Source organism: Spinacia oleracea, unplaced genomic scaffold (assembly GCF_020520425.1).
Source record: "Spinacia oleracea cultivar Varoflay unplaced genomic scaffold, BTI_SOV_V1 SOVchr0_047, whole genome shotgun sequence".
Taxonomy (NCBI): Eukaryota; Viridiplantae; Streptophyta; class Magnoliopsida; order Caryophyllales; family Amaranthaceae; genus Spinacia; species Spinacia oleracea.
This window is the reverse complement of record NW_026614375.1, coordinates 1-19,138: the sequence shown is the minus strand read 5'-3', so window position 1 is coordinate 19,138 and position 19,138 is coordinate 1. Positions and strand designations below refer to the sequence as shown.

The 19,138-nt window shown below is 37.4% G+C and overlaps 1 protein-coding gene across 1 annotated transcript; it reads right to left on the bottom strand.

Moving 5' to 3' along the window:
• Positions 1-13,378: 13,378 nt before the first annotated feature.
• Positions 13,379-18,867, bottom strand: LOC130465114 (probable serine/threonine-protein kinase At1g09600). The gene is made up of 4 exons (XM_056834102.1): positions 18,862-18,867; positions 16,794-16,908; positions 14,159-14,632; positions 13,379-13,935 (listed from the first exon to the last, which is right to left on the bottom strand). Exons 2-4 carry the CDS (start codon positions 16,797-16,799, stop codon positions 13,729-13,731), a joined length of 687 nt encoding a protein of 228 aa, XP_056690080.1. The 5' UTR covers positions 16,800-16,908; positions 18,862-18,867; the 3' UTR covers positions 13,379-13,728.
• Between the last annotated feature and the right edge of the window lie 271 nt (positions 18,868-19,138).

Genomic DNA, 19,138 nt, shown 5'->3' with positions numbered 1-19,138 from the left:
AATAATGTTTTACAAAGATTTAAACTCTAAAACTTTAAAACATTAAACAGAGACATCAAAGCCATTCTCCAATATGCTTGATTCCCATAGCTGCAGTGTGCGAGTTGTGCTTCGCCTGCGGCAGAGGTTTAGTTAATGGATCTGATATGTTGTCATCAGTTCCAATTTTGCTTATCTCGACTTCTTTTCTTTCAACGAACTCTCGTAGAAGGTGAAATCTACGAAGTACATGCTTGACTCTCTGGTGGTGTCTAGGCTCTTTTGCCTGTGCAATAGCTCCGTTATTATCACAATACAGGGCTATTGGTCCTTTAATGGAGGGGACTACACCAAGTTCTCCTATGAACTTCCTTAGCCATATAGCTTCCTTTGCTGCTTCATGTGCAGCAATGTACTCCGCTTCAGTTGTAGAATCCGCAATGGTGCTTTGCTTAGCACTTTTCCAGCTTACTGCTCCTCCGTTGAGGCAGAAGACAAACCCAGACTGTGATCTAAAATCATCTTTGTCGGTTTGGAAACTTGCGTCCGTATAGCCTTTAACAATTAATTCATCATCTCCACCATAGACCAGGAAGTCATCTTTGTGCCTTTTCAGGTACTTCAGAATATTCTTGGCAGCAGTCCAATGCGCCTCTCCTGGGTCTGACTGGTATCTGCTCGTAGCACTGAGTGCGTACGCAACATCCGGGCGTGTACATATCATAACATACATTATTGAACCAATCAATGATGCATATGGAATCCCATTCATTCGTCTACGCTCATCAAGTGTTTTTGGGCACTGAGTCTTGCTTAGAGTCATTCCATGAGACATGGGTAGGTAGCCTCGCTTGGAGTCCGCCATCTTGAACCTATCAAGCACCTTATTGATATAAGTGCTTTGACTAAGTCCAATCATCTTTTTAGATCTATCTCTGTAAATCTTGATGCCCAATATGTACTGTGCTTCTCCTAGATCCTTCATCGAAAAACATTTCCCAAGCCAAATCTTGACAGAGTTCAACATAGGAATGTCATTTCCGATAAGCAATATGTCGTCGACATATAATACTAGGAAAGCAATTTTGCTCCCACTGACCTTCTTGTATACACAAGATTCGTCCGCGTTCTTGATGAAACCAAAGTCACTGACTGCTTCATCAAAACGTATATTCTAGCTCCTGGATGCCTGCTTCAATCCGTAGATTGACTTCTTTAGCTTGCATACCTTTTTAGCATTCTTTGGATCCTCAAAACCTTCAGGCTGTGTCATAAACACAGTTTCTGTTAAAACGCCGTTTAAGAAAGCAGTTTTGACATCCATCTGCCATATTTCGTAATCGTAATATGCAGCGATTGCTAACATTATTCGAATAGACTTTAGCATTGCAACTGGTGAAAAGGTTTCATCGTAATCCACACCGTGGACTTGCCTGTAACCTTTTGCGACCAATCTAGCTTTGAAAACTTCAAGTTTCCCATCCTTGTCCTTTTTCAGTTTGAAAACCCATTTGCTTCCAATGGCTTGGTAGCCATCTGGCAAATCGACCAAATCCCATACTTGGTTTTCAGACATGGAGTCTAATTCAGATTGCATGGCTTCTTGCCACTGCTTGGAGCTAGGGCTCGTCATAGCTTGCTTGTAAGTCGCAGGTTCATCACTTTCAAGTAATAGAACGTCATAGCTCTCGTTCGTCAAAATACCTAAGTACCTTTCCGGTTGAGATCTATATCTTTGCGATCTACGCGGGGTAACATTTCTAGATTGACCATGATTCTCACCAGATTCTTCTAAAGATCTCTGAGTTTCATCCTGAATGTCATCTTGAGCATTCTCTAGAGTTTGTTGTTCGACTCGAATTTCTTCGAGGTCTACTTTTCTCCCACTTGTCATTTTGGAAATGTGATCCTTCTCCAAAAAGACACCATCTCGAACAACAAACACTTTGTTCTCAGATGTATTGTAGAAGTAATACCCCTTTGTTTCCTGGCATGTCATAGGATTTGTGGATCCAAATAAATGCTTGAAAAGGAAAGCTAGCTTATAAAATCTAAGTACAGATTTAAGCAAGCAATTGGGAATTGGAACTGTATTTTAAGTGAAGCTAATAAGCATTTTAGTTTCATAAAATATACATGATTCTTATAGATATATAAGAAGTTTAGTGGGAGTACTTAAAACTTAATTGGTCCTATGTGTATTACACACATATCTCTCTATTGTGAAATAACATTCAAATGCTAATGACTTAGATTTGAGATTATTCATCAATGATGGACCATGGCGAAACTTAGTACATACTGGATATTAAGATCTATTTACAAAGATCTTATGATATTGTTTTGGATTAAGTAATGGCATTTACTAAATCAAACACGAAAGTCTCCATTGGAGATATTCGACCCATGTGAATAAATCTAAGTAAAGGATGTTTGAACTATGTATAAGCATTTACTAAGTTAAACATCAAAGGATCTAAATAAGATTCTTAACCTATATTATATGTCAAAGAATTTAGCTGAATTTAGTATCTACTGAAACTAGATAAGCTAAAGTTACATGAATAGAATTCAATTGGGAATTATTCTGCAAAAGAATTTATTATGTATGATATAATATGAGGATCGCCAAAAACGTATCGTATGACTTTAGCCATGACGAACATATACCAATCTCTATTGATCTAAGTAAAGATCAACTAGATTGAGATCAAGAATACTTATGGTACTTGAAAAGGTACATAGGAATAGTTCTTGATTCAAGGAAATAAAGATATGCTAAATATTGATGCTACACGCATAAACACTGGCAAAGGATCAAGCAAGACCCTTTGGAGTTAACCATTGATAAGGACGAGCTATAGAGCATCGTGTTTTGAAATGGCAACATGGATTGGAGACCATGAGTTGTTGCGTGAGAAATTAAAATATTAATTTCCATGTTCTAAGATACAGCTGGAAAGTCTTCCACATATCTGTGAACTGCTTGGATAAGCAAATCCTAACAAAGCATCACTAGCAACCTAAACAGTTGAAGTAAAAGTAATTATTGCCTACAAAGCAATAAAACAGAGTTGTTTAAAGTTCTTCACTGAACTTGGGTAGATCACCTATTTGCTGGCTTGATGGTTCTTCATTGAAAAATGCGCAGAACCACTCTTGAAGCAAGAAAAAACGTCTGCTAACTTGATGGTCCTTCATTGCAAAATGCGTAGAACCACTAATGTAGCAAGAAAGACTAGATCACATAATAAACAAACTCGAAAAGATCTTATCATCATATCTCAAAGAACATTCGATGAAAAGGATGTTAAGATTGGCAAAGCATGATAACTAAACCTATGCAACAAGTGAGAAGCAACACTCACGTTATAGCACTGGAAATCAAGCATAGCTTTGAATTCCATGAAATGTTTTAAAGATGGGTTAGAGGCCCATGGTTGTAAAACATTGGGGTTGAACATTTATCATATATGAAATGTATTTTCATATTCCATTTAATCTTGGTTTAGTATTAAATGATGAGTCCCTTCAAATTTGACGAAATATTCAAGATAGACTGTCAGGACCAGTCCTGTGACTAAGAAATGTCTATCAAGTGAACTTGAATGTCAAAGGTTGAAAATGGTCCCTAGTCGGAGTTTTCTATAAAATTGGACGCATAGAAAACGTTAGACGATTAGAATGCAAGATGACTAGTAGTTCTGTTTCTTGAACTATGTGGACATGGCAATGTCATAATCATTTGCATAGATACTTACTTTGGGAAGACTAGTATCGGACAAGACCTATGAAACTTTACTGTAAGAGATGAAAATCTGTCATAAGTAAATTTCATTAAAATTATTAGACACTAAATCCTCAATACCTGAGTGATTTGAGATTACTTGTTTGAGAACTGGTTGCTTTGACGTTGACCAACCGTCGCACCGTAAAAGGAGGCTATAAAGGCAACGCTCAGGTAATCACCTATCAAACGAAGTCTAATCTCAAGATCGCAAGATTGGGATTGTCCTCCCATAAATCGGGATGAGATGCTTAAAAGTTGTACAAGGCCACTCGGAGAGCTAGAAACTGTGAAATGCATGGCCGTGCTCAGATGAATCATAGGCTATGATTATCTGTTTATTTGATCAGTTGAACTCTGAAACCGAGAAACACCTCTGGACATAATAAGGATGACAACTCTTACCTTATGTTCAAGAGCAAGCATCGAGCGACAAAGGAATTAGGAAATGCACACTTGTCCCTAAGGACAAGTGGGAGACTGAAGGAAATAATGCCCTTGGTCCAAGTATGCATTCTATGTTAAGTCTAATAAATGCGGTTCAGTATTAATTAACAAGTTAATAATTCAGTGAGATCAAGTGAGCTGAATGCCTAGCTAGAGGCCGCTTCAGTTCAAGTGGAATTAATGATATTAATCCACAGCTTACTCTTGACTGAACCCGTAGGGTCACACAAATAGTACGTAAACGGATCAAGTATTTGATGGCATTAAATACTCCATCTATGGATATTCGGAATCGACGGATCTTGGTTTCAGTGGGAGCTGAGATCGTCACAGGCAAGAAATGAATACTCCGGAAACAATGATATTGCCGGAAACGGAAATATGGATCGTATCGGAAATATAAATATTATCCAAGTCGTAGATGTTGCCGGAAACGGAAACATGGTACGTATCGGAAAATATTATCGGAAATGGAAATATTGCCGGAATCGGAAATATTGCCGGAAACGGAAATATTGTCAGAATCGAAAATATTATCGGAATCGGAAAATAATTCCGGAAACGGAAATATTAAATATTTGTTCGAAACGGAAATTAATTCCGGAATCGGAAATATTAAATGTTGTTCGTATCGGAAATGAATTCCGGAATCGGGAATTTAATCGGAAGCGTATCGTACGAATTAGCATCGGACGAGGCCCGCTAGACGAAGGCCCAGCACGAAGCCAGGCCATCGCCCAGCGAGCCGCACGCAACGCACGCCTCGACCAGGCCCAGCGCAAGGCCAGGCCCAGCCAAAAGCGCGCGCGCGCACGCAGCACCGCACATGGGCTGTGCGCTTGTCGTGGGCCGCAAGGCCTGCGCGGGTGCACGGCTTGTGCGATGCGTATGCCGGAAATCCTAATTCTATTGGGATTCGTGCGAAGATTAAAATCCTAATCTTATTAGAATTGCTTTGTTATTTAGAGTCCTAATAAAGTTCTAATTAACAAATCCACATCCTAGTAGGATTACAATTCCTTTTCCATACCTCTATAAATAAGGGCCTAGGGGTCATTATTTATACATAAGTTTTCAAGTATTCAAAACTAGGATTTTTAAGCAGAAAAATCAACCATAACTCTTGCTCATTTTAGCCGAAAATAATAGTACCTTAAGGGCGATTCTAGTTGGTCAATCTTAAGGCGGATCCGGACGTGCTGTGGACTATCTACGGAGGGACGACACTTGGAGTCCTAAAAGACTTGTTCTTGTTCGGTTCGGGCGCAGCTAGGGAAGGCACGCAACAAAGAGTATGCATCTAAATTATGCTATATGATTATGTGTAAATAATATGTATTCCTGGCTTAATGGTTGTTTCCGCATGATTTATGAATTGTCATATGTATCATAACCTAACAAAGGCAACATCATTTGTAACCGAAATCAGAAATCAATTCCATAATTCAAAACGTTTGTAACTGAAAATCTGAAGTTTAATTTTGCAATCAAAACGGAAACGAGAATCAAGGAGCCGTTTCGTAAATCAAGCGACATTTACGAAGTGTACTTTGTAACTGATATTTCTCATAAATGTTGGACTATCCTTTACAACTTGGCCCAAAAAGGTGGCCGCAGTGCGCACGTACCACGAACCGGCCAGATGGCAACGGCGGCGTGTGTGGGAATGCCTCCTTCTAGTCCACTTCAAACATAATAAAGCTTACTACTTTATTTAAACTAAAGAAAATATCATTTTTTCCTCAATGTGGGACAACCACTTTAATATTATATAGTAAGATTCAAAGCCATCCTTTTGCATTTCTACCAATGTGGGACACACCCATTTTCACAAAATGGTGGACTTTAAAAATTAACTCTTTGCATTATATCCAACAATCCCCCACAAATGCAAAGACCCATTTGAAAATAAGGAAAAGAATTCTGAGCATTTTTTATATAAGGTTTGATACTTAAATGTTGGTGTCTTTCGATTGAACCAACACATAGTGAAGATTAGGCAATTTCTTTATTTGAGAGAGTGAACAGATCTGGACCTATCCCAACCAATAAATAAACCCAATAACACATACCATACCTTAGATCATTATGAGTTCCGCGATAGCCAACCAACAACGGCCATTATAATTGGGATGCTCATGAGTGCTCTAGAAAAACTTGCCCAAGTTTTCCATAGAAGGTGGCTAAACCTTCACACTCAAGTAGGTGATTTCATCAAGTCTATCACATAGACCACCCATATCCTGGGATATGAAATCATTAAGAGCTATTGCTCAACCTCTCAATACACATGCGGTGAACTCATCAAGTCCTTCTCATAAGGACCACCCAAATTCTGGGATATGAGTTTCATTAAAAGCTACAAGGCTTAACCTCATAAAAAAATGTACAAGTCTTAGGAATGGAAAGTGTACAAGAATGAGTATTTCCATGGCTTCGTTAGACCACAAGAAACCTTGTGTGAACAAGGTCGGGTGTCCACCATGAATTTCTCAACTAACGGGCTTAAGTCCCACTTCACTCGACGTATCAAGGACTAATCTTCTATTTAGTCCCTTAGTTAGAGGATCTGATATATTCCTCTCAGATCTCACAAACTCCATAGTAATTACACCACTCTCTATTAGTGTTCTCACAGATTCATGTCTCACATGAATATGTCTCTTTTTGCCGTTATAGGCACTGTTTTTAGCAACACAAATAATAGCTTGAGAATCACAATGTAGAGATACAGGTGGAGCAAGACGCCCCCACAATGGAATATCAGCCAATAAGTTTCTTAACCACTCCGCCTCTTGGCCGGCCAAATCCAATGCAATAAATTCGGACTCCATAGTTGACTGGGCAATACAAGTCTGTTTAGTAAACTTCCAAGAGACGGCTGCTCCGCATAAATTAAATACATATCCACTAGTGGAACTCACCTCATCATTACCAGATACCCAGTTTGCATCACAATAACCTTCTAAAATAGCAGGAAATCCAACGTAACGCAAACCCCAATCCATAGTAACCCTAAGGTACCTTAAAAAACGTCTAAGAGCATTCCAATGATCTCTACTAGGGTTATGGGAATACCGGCTAAGCCTACTCACTGCATATGCTATGTCAGGTCGAGTGTAATTCATAAAAAACATTAAACCCCCAATTATTTTAGCATATTCAGATTGAGACACACTATTTCCTTTGTTCTTTTTCAAGTGTATGCTAGCATTATAAGGAGTTTTAACTGGCACAACATCAAAACTGTTATATTCTTTAACATTTTTTTACATAGTGATATTGAGACAATGAGAAACCATTACTAGTTTTGGTGACTTTAACACCCAAAATCACATCAGTTTCACCCATGTCTTTCATTTCAAATTCAGAGGATACAAACATTTTAGTTTCATTAATAGCATCAATATGTGTACCAAAAATCAACATATCATCTACATATAGGCAGACAATAACACAATCAGAACCAAATATTTTTTAGTACACACAAGCATTAGCACGGTTCACAATAAATCCAAAACTCAAGATAGTTTTATGAAACTTTTCGTACCATTGTTTTGGAGCTTGTTTCAAACCATATAAATATTTCTTTAACTTACACACTTTATTTTCCTGTCCTGGAACTACAAACCCGGGTGGTTGAACCATATAAATTTCTTCTTTTAAGTCGCCATTCAAGAAAGCAGTTTTTACATCCATTTGATGCACAATTAACTTATAACTTTAAGCTAAGGCAAGTAAAGCACGAATAGTGGCGATCTTAGTTACAGGTGAGTAAGTATAAAAGAAATCAACACCAAACTTTTGTGTGAAACCTTTAATTACAAGTCTTGCTTTGTACCTGTCAACTGCACCATCAGTTTTCCTTTTCCTTTTAAAGATCCATTTACAACCAATGGCTTTGCTACCTTTAGGTAATTCAACTAGTTCCCATGTAAGATTAGACATAATGGACTCTATTTCACTGTTAACCGCTCTTTCCAAAAACTAGCATCAATTGAACTCATGGCCTCATCAAAAGTTTTAGGATCATCATCAAACAAGTGAAGAAATACAACTAATTCATCTATTTCATCCACATCATTGAGTTCAGACAAAAATACAGTTAAAAAATCAGGACCATAACTAGTTTCAGTTCGGCGCCTCTTACTTTTCCTAGGTTCTACAACATCAGGTTGAATAACAGGAGAAGATAAAGGCATAGAAGATGAAGAGGGAACAGAAGTAGAGTCATCATCGGAATTATCACGTGAAACCACATTATTCTTTAAAGGGAAAATATGCTCAAAAAATCCAGCATCTCTAGATTCACACATTGACCTATCACTCAAGCACATGAACCTATAACCTGCACTATTTTCAGCATAACCAACAAACACAACATCAAAGGTCTTTGGACCAATGCTTTCCCGTTTAAAGGAGGGTAAACCAACCTTAGCTAAACACCCCCACACTTTCAAGTATTTTAGGTTGGGTCCATGACCTTTCCACAATTCATAAGGGGTTTTGTCTAACTTCTTATGGGGTACTTTGTTCATCACATAATTAGCAGAAAGTACAGCCTCCCCCCATATGTTATTAGGTAAGCCAGAACTAATCAACATTGCATTCATCATTTCCTTAAGGGTTCTATTTTTCCTTTCAACAATGTCGTTTTGTTGGGGAGTATAGGGAGCAGTAAGTTCATGAATAATTCCATTTTCCTCACAAAGTTCCTTTAAAAAGGTTGTACCACCACCTCTATCAGACCTAAACCTTTTAATCTTACGGTCTAATTGATTTTCACTTCTGCCTTATAAATTAAGAACTTTTGTTCTGCCTCATCTTTGGTTCTTAAAAGATACACTTTGGTATATCTAGAATGGTCATCTACAAAAGTGATATAATACCGTTTGCCGCCTCTGCTTTCGTATTCTTAAAGTCAGCTAAGTTTGAGTGAATTAATTCAAGCAATTCAGTTTGTCTAGAAGTGACTGGTTTAAAGTGAGTTCTAGAATGCTTAGCTTCAACACAAATTTCACACTTACTGTGACCATTACTATTCAGATTAGGAATTTGATACATTGTTTGCAAACGTTTTAAAGAGCCATAATTGACATGTCCTAATCTACCATGGCAAATATCAACAGACTCAAGCAAGTAAGAAGAAGAAGAAGTCTTATTCATAAAATCAACAACAGATACAGTCTCTAAAATAAATAAACCACCAGACAAATATCCCTTCCTCGCAAATTCCCCATTACGAGATAAAACAAGTTTATCACCCTCAAAAACAAGTTTCACACCAGCTTTGTTAAATAGAGCACTAGAAATTAAGTTCCTGCGAAGAGAAAGGGACATACAGTACATTTTGCAACGATAAAGATTTTTCAGAATTCAGTTTTAGGAGAATTTTTCCTTTGCCAAGCACCTCAGAACTGCTTGAATTTCCCATAAAGACCTGTTCACCTCCCGTAAGTTCTTTGAATTCTGCAAAGAGTTCCTTATCTGAACAGAAGTGCTTAGTTGCACCTGTATCAACAATCCATTCAGTTTTATTATCAACTAAAATAATTTCAGAAATTACAGCAGCAATAATTTCATTAGTATCTTCAGCAATATGAGCTTGATTCTTGGTTTGATCCGGTTTCTGGCTATTGCTTGGAACATCCTTGCGGTTGTAGCATTGCCAAGCCTTATGGCCTGACTTACCACAAACATAACAACCACCAGATCCTTTCTCTGACTTCCCATTTTTCTTGAAGTCTCCACCTTTCTTACCTTGAACACCAAGTTGTTTGGTATTCTGATTCTTCTTCTTGAAATTTCCAGAATTCTTGTTTTGTTTATTAAACCTGCCAGATTTGGGAAAGAAGATTCCACAATGTTAGCTTTAACAGAAAGTTCATAAGGAGAAGAATCCTTATCCTTCAACTGGTTAGCTTCTTGGATCTTCATGTGGCTGACCAATTCTTCAAGTGACATATCTTTCTTCTTGTGCTTGAGATGATTGCGGTAATTGGACCATGAATCAGGAAGCTTCTAGCTCAGAACATTGGCTTGCAGCACCTCACACATCTTCATACCTTCTGCCAGAATATCAGCAACCAGATTTTCGTACTCATGGACTTGATCCATGATTGTCTTGTCATCAACGATCTTGAACCGTAGCCACTTTCCCGTAGCATACTTCTTCTTGCAAGCATCATCTGTACCATATTTCTTTTCCAAGGTCTCCCAAACAGATTTAGCAGATTTTTTATTGATGAAAATATCAAAAAGAGAGTTACCCATATGACTGAGAAGGTGACATCTAACGAACTTGTTGTGCTTCTCAAACTTGGAGATCTGTTCATCAACATTTGGTGTGGCAGTGCCAGCATTAGATGTCTCGGTGAGAGGATGTTGAGGACAGTCTTGAACAAGGACGTAGTCAACCTCCAACTGCTAAAAAAAAGTCAGTAATTTTTTAGCCCATCGTTTGTAATTGGTACCATCGAGAGGTTCCAATTTGGAGAGATCAGGAAGAGTTTTGATGAGTGATGAATCCATGATCAAATTTCACAGTAGGAAAATTTTGCTTCTAAATTGTAGGAAATAAGACTGTAAAATCCAAAAATGATAAGAAAATGTGGGCCAAATATTTGATGTATACAAAGTTGTGGCGTGTTATAGAACATTGTCTTAGAAGCCAAATTCGCCCCAAAAACGGTGCAATCAAAATAGGCGTTGCCCCCCAAGATTTAACACAACAATTCGTTTTAATGTGCACTCAAATAATACGAACTTTGAAACTCACAATTTGCTCAGAATAATAAGGTTTGGAAAACATAAAGGAGAAGGAGAATGAGAATATTTTCGGTGTGTTCAAATGAGCTACCAAAACCGGTCTATAAAGGCAACATCATTTGTAACCGAAATCAGAAATCAATTCCATAATTCAAAACGTTTGTAACTGAAAATCTGAAGTTTAATCAAAACGGAAACGAGAATCAAGGAGTCGTTTTCGTAAATCAAGCGACATTTACGAAGTGGACTTTGTAACTGATATGTCTCATAAATGTTGGACTATCCTTTACAACTTGGCCCAAAAAAGTGGCCGCACCGCGCACGTGCCACGAACCGTCCAGACGTCAACGGCGATGTGTGTGGGAATGCCTCCTTCTAGTCCACTTCAAACATAATAAAGCTTACTACTTTATTTAAACTAAAGAAAATATCACTTTTTTCCTCAATGTGGGACAACCACTTTAACATTAAATAGTAAGCTTCAAAGCCATCCTTATGCATTTCTACCAATGTGGGACAAACCCATTTTCACAAAATGGTGGAGTTTAAAAACTAACTCTTTGCATTATATCCAGCACTTCTAACTTTTTTTTTTTGAAGGTAAACCAACACTTCTAACTTGCACACTTGCAAATGGACATTACTTATAATTACGGAGTAGTAAAAATGCAAAGAGTTTTTTTACATATAAAAAATATATTAAAAGAATTTGATGTAATTAATTATCTCCAGCTTCTATGTGTTTAGTGAATTGAGTTTTTTCCCTATATTTATGGTGGGGTCTCGTTTTAATATCAAAGCAACAAGTGTTTTTGGGCCTTATATTAATGACAAAACATTGAACACAACTCCAGCCATTTATATCCAGTTGGATGTCCACGTGGATCTCTACCTCAGCTGGGTAGTTTACCCGATGGGTAGATGTAGCCTTCTCCATTTAACTATATCAAATCCATTATCCGGGAAAACTAAAAGCCATCTATTCGCTCAATCTCATAAAAATTGTTAATTTTCTTATACTTAAAAAGTTAAAGGGTCTTCATCCTCTGGCCACTCGAGTATCGTGGAGGTGGTAAGTCGTAACATGTACTCAACTGGTCAGATTACATGGGGTTGTGTTTCTCGCATGATTTAAACCCCGGAAAAACTATATATTTAATTAAAATTTCGTCTTATCTTGTTGGTCTAATTATCGTTCTTCTTTAACACCATTAATATTTTATCTTTTTGTGAAATTATTTTCTGAAATCTGTTAAACATAAGTTATTGAGGATCTCCCTCTTCTTGTAAAAAAAGAAAAAGAGAGAATCTCCCTCTTGTTACAGGAATGAGGGATTTCTCACAATAATGTTGGAAGATGTGAAAATTCGCAAAATATGTCTCTTGTGAAGTTAATCCCAAACTGCGGTCCACGTCATCAAGAGTTGGCAAATTTTGCTTTTTTTTAAAACGGTTCAACCTCGAACCGCCAATTCAAATAGCGGTTTAATTTTGAAGAAATCGCTATTTTAATTGGGGGTTTGCTTCTTGGAATTACATGGTTTCGGATTTTGTTGAAAATGGGATGATGGAGGAAACTGAGAGGCCGTTTTCAGCAATGATGGAGAGGAATAGTGTATCGTGGGATGTGATGATATCGGGGTATGCAAAGCGTGGGGATCTAGATTCATTTATGATGCAGTTTATGATTGATCTGTTTAAGAGGCTGCTCGGACTGTATTGATAATGGGAATGGGCAGTGTGTCACTTTAAAGTAAAACCACCAATTGAGGTAGCGGTTTGCCTACACCAACCGCTATTTCAACCGGCGGTTTTATGCTGATTGATTAAAAAAAAACTCAATTTTCTTGATGACGTGGATGGTATTATGAAAATTAACTTAAAATGGGACATATTTTGGAAACTGCATTTTCTAGTATTATTGCCGGAAATCGCTTCACACGTAGAGAAAATATATCCAAAGGTGTTATTTTCCTTCAACTGATCAGTTTTGCTCATTTGAAAATTGTTAAATCAGTACACAAAAGAAACACCCGGATACCGGGAAAAGATAAACTTATGAATACTATGAAGATCAGATGGAATATATAGTTTTAACACAAAAGCTGTGATACAAATCCAACCCACACCAGCATAGTTGCTAGTATTCAATTTTCATAAAATCCACCCTGGAATATCACTAAATTTATAGATGCAATATGATTATGCTTGTTGAATCAGTTTTAATCTCTAATGAAATATAGGCTCAGCAATTTGCGACAATATTATCAGAAATCTTACATAATTGGCAAAATCTTGGTTTAAAGACAAACCCAAAAATGCTACCAACGCAGTGTACAACCAAGCTGCAGCTGCAAATGTTGAGAATTTGAAGAGAAACTTCACCCAGCACTAAACTGACACTTAAAATTACATAAATTATTGCTGGGTATGCTAATATATCTGAAGCATGAAAATCTCTACTATTTTGATACAGCAGTTGCAGAGAAATAGCTGATTACATGTGAGCTGTAAGTTAATTGGATGAGCCACAAGTTTGGCAGCAGATCGGCTATATTAGCTGGGTAAGAGTAAGACCAACCTGTACAAGAAAAATTATGGATTTCTCCCAAAACGAAAAGTGACTCCCTACTCCAGAAGCAAAACAAAAAAAAAAAATCACTGGTTTCAGCTATCTGCGGCAATCATTTTCTAGCCAAATTTGTGCTCTAATCTTTACATTGATATTACCTACTACTCACTCTGCTTCAACGGCCAGCAACAAACAATGAAGCAGAAGATACTTGATTTCCTTCAGCCTGCATCTTTCTGATTTTCGCCTTGTCTATACGTGCTCTTCTAACTGCTTCTTGGATATGGCGATCATGATCTTTCAACATCTGATCCATATTGCTTGAAGGGACTATTAGAGGTCCTGAGTAGTGAATTTTGCTCCCCTTTGATCCATAACCAAGCTGGAAATACAATGCGGAAGTTTAGGGGCACGGAAAGGAAAACAAGACAGCCTACTCAAATTAATTCTAGTAATTAATTCAAATTCAAGACAGCCTACTCAAATTTACTTTAAGTAAAGTTAAAGGTTTTAGGGTGTACCAAAATCCAATTGATCAAGCTTGGTTTAGTACTAAGGTTAACATGCAGCTGACAAAGGGAAAATGAAATAAAGAAAGAACTTACAAGCACAGGATCTTTATTGCTACTTCTTCCATCTTCATTTTGATGAGAATTTGCAGGGCCCTGCATTTGATCTCGCCTTTTCATGGACTCTGATGATACTTCTTTGAATGATCCAGGGAACCTTGATACTAGTTTCGGAGCACCAGATTGCAGAGAACTAGACTTTTCTCTCTTATCCTCAGATAAGAAGCTCCTCCTTGCTGCCATTGGACCAGAAAGTGTTGATATTTCAGCACCATTTGACACTTTGGAAACATCATCCATGTTCTTGCCAGCCTTCACCCATGCTGCTGGATTAACAAGTGGTCCTGAATGTGATGCTCTCTTATGATGGTGTCCATGCCGGCTTATACCAGAATCTTCTCTTGCTTGAGATATTCTAGGGGGTTCAATCGGAAAGCCGGAAGCAACCTCTTCCTGGTGGGGGTTGAACTTCTCACTTCGGCTCTTTGAATTAGATTGAGCTTGCCTCTTCTGAAAAAAGCATATACATGAGGACAGCGATAAAAGCTCAAGAAATGGAAAGTAACAAGAAGTAGATTTTAAAAACAGAATCTCTAGTAAAAAGGTCACCGACATGATTTTTTGGCACAAAAGAGTTACATCAGCAAAGGAGGAACATGGAGGGGGGGATAACAGAATACATTTTACAACTGTTATCGAAGGACGTGATGTGACTTGACTACTCAGAAAGACATTAAATGCAGATCAGCTATTTTCGCACATCAAAGTATATGATATCTACTAACTAACCAGACTCGGTATCACTTCCAGTTTCCAGTTTTATTTTGAAATTTTAAATTTGATTCTAGTTTTCAAAATATATAATTGAAAACTCACAACGATAACAAACGTCACTAAGCTATCCTTCCATGCACACAGTACTATCTTCCACCCATCAACAATTTACTAACACGGCCAATACCATATTGCAAAAAATATCACAACCTTAGATATTAGTGAGCATTCAACATCACAGATCTTATACGACGTCGGGAATTTCATCTCCAATTGATGATGAGGCTAGAATCTCCATGCGGAACACAATTTTTCAAAATTAAAAATTAAGTCTTTTTTCGCTAAAAGAAAACACTTAAACACATCAACAGCCTTTGTCAACCGCTAACCTTTGTTTAATGTTCTCAGTTTTATGAGGTGTAGTTGCGGCTTGTGAACATTCAAGGAATGAAGATGATTTGGGAAAATGAGGCCTTTAAATACCAGGTTTTAGCAAATGAGCGGATTGTAAAAATTGCTTGGATAGAGGCATAAAGTATAAAAGGGGTAATAGAAAACATCTATTATTGTGAAACAAACCGGGATAGAACTGGCGGTAGATCAGGGGGAATGAGGGTAATGATTACCCACTTTTGAAGCTATCAGTAGGGTAATGTATTAGTAGAACAACCCCCACAAAGAGGGTAACATTTTCTCAGTTGCACTACATCGTCCCTTATTACAATCCTAAACTCGTTTCCATTCTCTTTATTTAGTCCCACTCTTCATTACCCCATTTTGAGAACGAGAAAATGATAAAATAACTCTTTATGTAATTCAAGCAGCAAAAGGACAAACAGCTTGATTGTCTACTCTTTTTTTGGGGTGAGGAAACATTTTGTTACCTTTTTATAACTTGGTTGTGGCACTCCTGCTATGTGTACTCGAGCTAACTTAGCAAATGCAAGGTAAGTGCCAAAAGTTTGTTTAGATAATAGAGTTTAAAGCACCTTAGCACACTCTAAATTAAAATAAGTCCAACCCACGACCAGTCCAAATCTGAGACGTCCAGCACAGATATGATCCATAGACATGATGTTTCCTGCCTTAACTTAATTAATGCGGGGTTCAAGGCACCGCATTACAACCAATAATTGAAAACATGATGATTTTAGGCATTCCGTTCTGCAGAGTTTGGTGACCCCTACTATGCTCATATCTTATATTCTATATCCATTGAATTTATTAAATAAAATTACCATAAAAAACAGTGCGAAGACACCATTGAAATAAATACCTTTAAAATCGTAAAATGCCAAATGGACAAGTCGTAACTTGCCCTAAATGGACAAAAATTGCAAACAAAAGTCTTGCAATTTTGCAAGGACTTTGAACATACTTTTACTACCTTATATTTCCTCTAATCTTTTCAACTAGTTGACACCTTGATACTGACCTATTTGACCCAAATAATCAAGTTGGACTTAAATCAGTCAGGATTCAAGTCATGTCACCTTTAGGAAGATCTAGAAGCGATTGCATGCATATTAACTTGCCTTCTTGTATAAAATTCTACTATTACTTCCCCTTGCTTCCCTTCCACAACATCATCAAACCCATACAAACCCGAGAAATGTAGAGTCTGACCACTAACCAGTAAAGACAGGCCAAATATTGAAAATAGTAAATAACTTTTCACCTTAAGAAAAAGATGGGAAATTATACAGCTTAAGCACAGAAAAGGCTCTAGCAGAGTGCTAGAATATAACGAGATCGAGATGTAATATGTGTTTAAAGTTACTTTAAACATGATAACTACTATTTAAAAATATTGCATCTTCAAATAATCCATAGGCTAAATCTGATAATTTGTGGAGCATCCAGCATAATAACAGAAAATTAAGAACAGAAAAAGTACCTGCATGGACACAACTAATTCAGCATTGGCATCCGGTGCAGGGATGGCTCGGGATTCTCTTGTTCCCCTTCTTTCAGGGTCACCCCTATTGGCCCTGCTCCCAGCAGCTCCTTGTCTGCATGTATGCAAAACTTCTTTAGGTTCCTCAGTTCTCGTAAAGAAATGGGGGGCGGGGGGTGTCATGAGACTCATGACTACTTTCTTTCAACATATCCTCTTTCTGCATGCCATGGACTAACCTCAAACTACAATACAGTGTTTTCCTTGAAAGCTTGAAGTTTGTGAAAAGTAAAACAAATAGTCCTCACTTTAGAAGCCAACGGTAATAGGACCTAAACTTTTTTAGTGTACATATGAGCAGCTCATCTTTTTAACTGCTAGATATAGGAAAGGAAAATGAACTCAGAACTCAGGAGTTCAAAAGATCTTCTCCTCCTATCTGATCACAGGCTCACAACCACCTTGCTTCTGTAAAGAAAATTAAAGTCTCCCTTCTTGCAAAATTTAGAATGTATATCCAAGTTCTCTTAATTCTTTTGTACAAAAGATGCTAAAAAGACCAATTCTAGTTCGCATGTTGATGTCATCTTTCCAATTTCTCATTTGAGTGTATTTTTTGCATAATATTGGCCACATGGCATGTCTCTTTTTACATTTATTTTTATAGGTTTGTTGTGATCCTGTCGCTGCAGTAATTGAGCATAGCAGATGAGAGTTGCTCTTTGGTTCTTCTCCTCTATCCCTTCCCATTTATACCTAGACTTTGTCTACGCACTATTAGGGGTTGGGTTACCAATTGGGTTCTAGATGGAAGTATAGAACTGCTTTGAGATATAGGAGTTATGTCTTGGGGAAAGAACTGTTTTTTGTTCAGAGAGTACTATCTATACCAGTTAACATTTCTCCGCCAGGATAAGTTGAAGACAGGGGCTTTTCCGATAATTCAGGCCATAAACATCTGCATAAACAGATGAACAAAGGTGTAATGACAAGGGTGCAGCGCCCCAGAAATCTCCTAGGAGTATATTGATTTTACAATGAAATACGGAGTAACATTTACGCATTTCCATTAAAACGGGGGGGGGGGGGGGGGGGGGGGGGGAACAAAAACAAAAAAATCTTTAGCCTCAGCTAGTGCCTAGTAGAATTTTTAAAACAGGGCAGCTTTAGATTTTTACATACGACCTCTTAAATCAGATGAACATATGCCTCCACACTCTAATTTTTCATTTAGAGTTATGTGTAAATATCTTTTAACAAACATTTTTTACATCAGGTAATTCATATCCTTCTGCCAAAAAGACGAAAATGAGCAATGAAGGATGTCGACAAATCTTGTTTTACAAAGATAAGTGAAATATTAGTAGGATATCTAATTCAATTGGGATCTTACTTGAATCGCTCCCTTGCCGGACACTAGCGCCTGTGACACTGTCGAGAAAAGAGGAGTATGTGGACTAGGTAGACTTTCTATTAAGCCTTGATTCCCTCTGCCTCTCCCATAGTAATCTTAATATAGATATTACAGGCGTCATTTCCAATGTATATAAACTACTTCCTTGTAGGAAAATGAGATCTCGCCAGGGTGATATCTAATGGATTGTTATGTTTCTCACAGGAGAAGAAGAATATGACTGAGTTTTAGATCTAGTTTAAACTTATAATTTAATTCCTTAGTTCAACTCAAACTCAGACCAAGTATGAGAATACTCTCTCTTGGAGGCTTTTGAACTAGTCATTCACTAGAATGCAGGACATGGAAAAGGCATCTCAGTTGGACTGACCAGCATACTGAATAAGAGGCTCACAATGCATAATAGAATTCTTACCTAACTAATATATGGCTTGTTTCGAAATAAGGGATAGGTGTATACAAGGGTTGAAATAATGAAATGTGTGAGACATCCACATTTATCAGGATTATTCTGGATTTTATTGTTTTAAAGTCATTGCACTGTTCACTGTGAAGAACAAAGTGCTGCCACCAATTCTCATCAAAGCGCTATTTAAATAAAAAAGCCTTCAGCGTCATAGTAAATAAGAAATGCAAACAAAAATAAAATTCTACCTTCTAGCCTCCGTCTCTCATTTTTGCATCAAACTCTTTGCTTGGAGGATATTTTGGCAAGCTTGATGGATCACAAGGAAGTGGTTCATAGCAAAGAACTGAAGAATGAACATAATACTATTAAGCCCAGAACGCACTTGAACTATACAAGTATAAGAAATGTAAAATGCTGAAATTGCAAAGAGTTAACGACGGGGATGAACAAAAGAATACAAATCTACAAAAACATCAGTTAATAAAAACATTCGACTAAATAAGTAAAAAACAAATCAGACAG